Here is a 3,964-nt window from a genome sequence, read left to right on the forward strand (position 1 = left end):
GTTATCAGATGAGAGTTGTGAAATCAGAGTACTGATATATAATTATTTTCACATGATTTTCTTCAAATTAGAAAGTTAGTGTTATTAAAAATTATTATCTGATAGAGTAATTTATCAGCTTAGTAGTAATTTTCTGATTATTTTTCTTTTATTATCTACATTCTGATAACTTCAGATGTTAGAAAATTTCTTCAGAGCTATAATCAGTTCATGATAAATGTTTCTGAATAAAGTTGTAGTAATTATAGTTAGACTGATCAGCGGAATCATGAATTTCATATTTAGTTTCATTTAGTCTGATCTTATACATTTCTTGGCGTGAGTTTCACCAGGATCAACTCTTAAAAAAATCTGAAAATGAATTGTTTCTGAGAGAAATGATGTGAAAAATGATCAGATTTAATTCAAGAACAGTGAAATGAGAGTAATTTCTCAGAATAAACTATGAAAGATGATTATTCTTTCAAAATCAGAATGAGACTGAGACTGAAGATTAAAATCAGTCTCATTCAGTTCATTCAGTAATTGCTTATATAATCAGAATTTGATAACAATTATTGATAACACTCATGAAATAACTAAATACATTCTTGTATAAGTTTATTCTTTACTTTCTTATGAAAACTACACTTCTCTGATATACTGTGATCAGAGGTATTAAACTGTCTGATAATTTCATGTTTTATAATCATGAGTTTCTTGATTATTTCTTCTTGTAATTGTCCTCAGTAATAGTGATAAATATCTCAACTTGAGTTGAACTTTCACTTCATTTTCATCTCTGTTAATGAAATTGTCAGAATATTATATATCATCAGTGCAACAGTTAAATATGTACTCTCAATAATTTTTCATAACTCTAGAATTGATTTGACATGTAAATTCATCAGATCATCTTGAAGATAGTGATTAAATTCAGTTTTACAAGTATGTAGTTTTGTCTGATTTTCAGTTATAATTAATGTATACAAGTTCTGTTTCAAAGTTAGTATTATAGTTCTATATAATATAAAGTATTATCAAAGATCATTACTTACTAGAGAATTGTATTTCACTATCTTCACATCTTAAACATCTGCTCATTCAAATCTCTGATAGTTGATATTGTAGTAATCTCAGACTAATTTGATATATAGATCTTATTTCTTCTCTATTTAATCTTGAGAAGTGTAGATATTAACTTGATAAGAGAGATCTAGTAGAGCTGCTACAGTATAGTACTCTGTAAAAGATTGTTTCATTTTACTGTAATAATATATCAGTTTATTTCTTATAGCAACAATAGCCTGTGCTATAGCATTATCTCAGACTGAATTTCTTTTTAAGTGATTCAACTGCTTCTCAAGATAAGTAAATATACTGTTATATACTTATCAGACTGACTGCAGCATTGATGTATGAGTGATTAAGACTGTCTTTATTATCTTATAAAACTGAAACAGTAAATTAATTACATATTTCAACTAAGTTCACTTTATATCAGAAAGTTTCAATATCTGAATCTTTTTCTGATCAGAGTATTACACTCAATGATCAATCATTTAATACAATTAAAAAGTCTGAACAGTTATCTTATATATTGAACTGTATTATATTCTAATATTTTGTATCATATTCAGTGATATGACTGATTTGTTTATTTATTGAATATCATGAAATTATTGTTATTATTTAGAAGAGATACAAATTGTATTAGCAATGTTTCAAATCTATGATATTTAAATTATTAGTCAATCTATTCAAAATTAACAGTAGTATTATTAAAAAGTGTTATCAAAAAGCAATATTAAAAAATATTATCAAAAAACATTATCTTTTACAAAGTGAATATAAAAGTTACTTGAGTAATCACTTTCATCTCATTCTCATCTCAAGAATCAGTCATCTCATTATTCTTTATCTCAATGTTAAGATTCTTTATCAGTGTTTATATCACAAGTTAAATCACATAAGCAATGCAGAGAATATGACTTTATTTATTATTTCAGAAATACAAAGCTAATTTTTACTTCAAGCTCTTCATCATAGTATAGTTATTCAAAGTATTATCAGTTGTAATTATAAGAAGACTGAGACTAATATCTCAATAGTCATTTTTAATCCCAGTTATTAATATCTCTGTTATATAATTCTCAGTATGACTACTGATTAATGATTCAAATTCAATTAATGTCTCTTAATAAGTTCAGTTCTCATCAATATAATAACATGTAACTCTTATAAATGTAAGATTATTTGTACTAGTTCATGCATTCACTGTGAGAGATACTCTTCAATGATTCTTCAACTCTGATTCTAGATGTTGTATATTGACTTTGTAGTATATCTTGAGATTGAATTGAAGACAGAATTGATATAAAATATAAAGATTTGAATTAAGCATTTGAAGAAGTGTTCAGAATTCAGAGTTTTTAATTAATTAAAGAGAAAGATTCAGAGATATATACATATAAAGTAATTATTCATAAAAGTTATCAGATAAGAGTTATGAAATCAGAGTACTGATATGAGATTGTTTTTACATAATTTTCTTCAAATTAGAAAGTTAGTGTTATTAAAAATTATTATCTAGTAGAGTAACTTATCAGCTCAGTAGTAATTTTCTGATTATTTTTCTTTTATTATCTGTATTCTGATGACTTCAGATGTCAGAAAATTTCTTCAGAGTTATAATCAGTTTATAATTAATGTTTCTGAATGAAGTTGTAGTAATTGCAGCAGAGAGATAACTCTTCAGTAATCTATAATACAATCTATTAATAATTATTTCATAGTTTATCTCAGTGTTTATGTTGAGTTTTTCATAAATTTCATGATCTGAAATCAGATGTGAAGAATGAAGTGATCATTTATCATAATTAAAAGAGAGCATTCTGTGTTGAATTATAAATAATATAGACTTTGTAATTCACAGTGATTTCTTGAAGAGTTTGTAAATCTTTAATAAAAGTCAAAGAAGTGAAAGAAGTGAATTCAGAAAATATAATAAAGATTTAAAAAAGATGATAATTTATTTTCAATAACTAATCACTGATGTGTGTAAGAAGAATTAATATAAAAGAAAATAATCTTGTTTCTTAGCTTAGTTATAATTTTAGTACTAACTCAGATTGAATATCATCAATGTATAAAAATAAATAAATAATCTTGATTAATCTCTGTCATATTTCTTGAAATATATTAATATTGTGAAAGAGAGTGTTACTAAATTGTATTATCAGATAATATTATTAAAAATATATTAATATTATGAATATTAATATTGAAAAAATCTTGATACTTATACATTATAGTGATTTGTGACTCATGATAGTTAAATATATATATATATATATATATTGTTTCTGACTTGATTACAACTTGTACAATAATTTTTAACAACTCAAAATTAATTTCAATTAATAATTATGAACTTATAACTAACTAATATAAAAAGAAAAAAACTTTTTCTACTTATTATCTTTCTTCTCTTTCTCATTCTTCTTATTATTCTTTATAATTCACTTCTTATTCTTCTTCTTCTTCTTCTTCTTCTTATCTGAGATGATAATCATCTTAAAATGTCTCTTCACTATCTTCTCAGAGAAGAGTTTCTGCTGCTTTCTCTTAGTCAGGTTAATCTGTGTCTTAAAATCCCGCATTTCCTGGTCTGCTGTCTTGGGTTTCATCTCAGTGATAAGTAGATTGACATGCTCAGAGAGCAGAGCTGTCTTCTTAATATTCTGAATCATGAAGTGTATTTGAGATCTAAACAAGATCTCAATTCTCTCCTTCTCTGTCAGCTTCTGCTAATTAATTAGAGAAGAGAAGTATTATTAAGATCATTTATCTCTTAATAAATAAAAAATTTATCATTTTGACTTCTTATCTCTTATTTAATATTGTCTGAATCTTCTTCTATCACTGTTTATTTACAGAATACTCTTCATGTCTCTTTCCCTCGTTATCGTGATCTGCAAGCATT

General features: G+C 25.2%; 1 protein-coding gene across 1 annotated transcript; it reads right to left on the bottom strand.

Annotated features, from left to right (window-relative positions):
* Positions 1-3,500: 3,500 nt before the first annotated feature.
* BDCG_07048 (uncharacterized protein) lies at positions 3,501-3,963 on the bottom strand (the record flags this gene model as incomplete). The annotated part of the gene is made up of 2 exons (XM_045422815.1): positions 3,501-3,788; positions 3,916-3,963. 2 exons carry the CDS (start codon positions 3,961-3,963, stop codon positions 3,501-3,503), a joined length of 336 nt encoding a protein of 111 aa, XP_045278371.1.
* Position 3,964: the final 1 nt, after the last annotated feature.

The sequence above is a fragment of the Blastomyces dermatitidis genome (assembly GCF_000003525.1).
Source record: "Blastomyces dermatitidis ER-3 genomic scaffold supercont1.7, whole genome shotgun sequence".
NCBI lineage: Eukaryota > Fungi > Ascomycota > Eurotiomycetes > Onygenales > Ajellomycetaceae > Blastomyces > Blastomyces dermatitidis.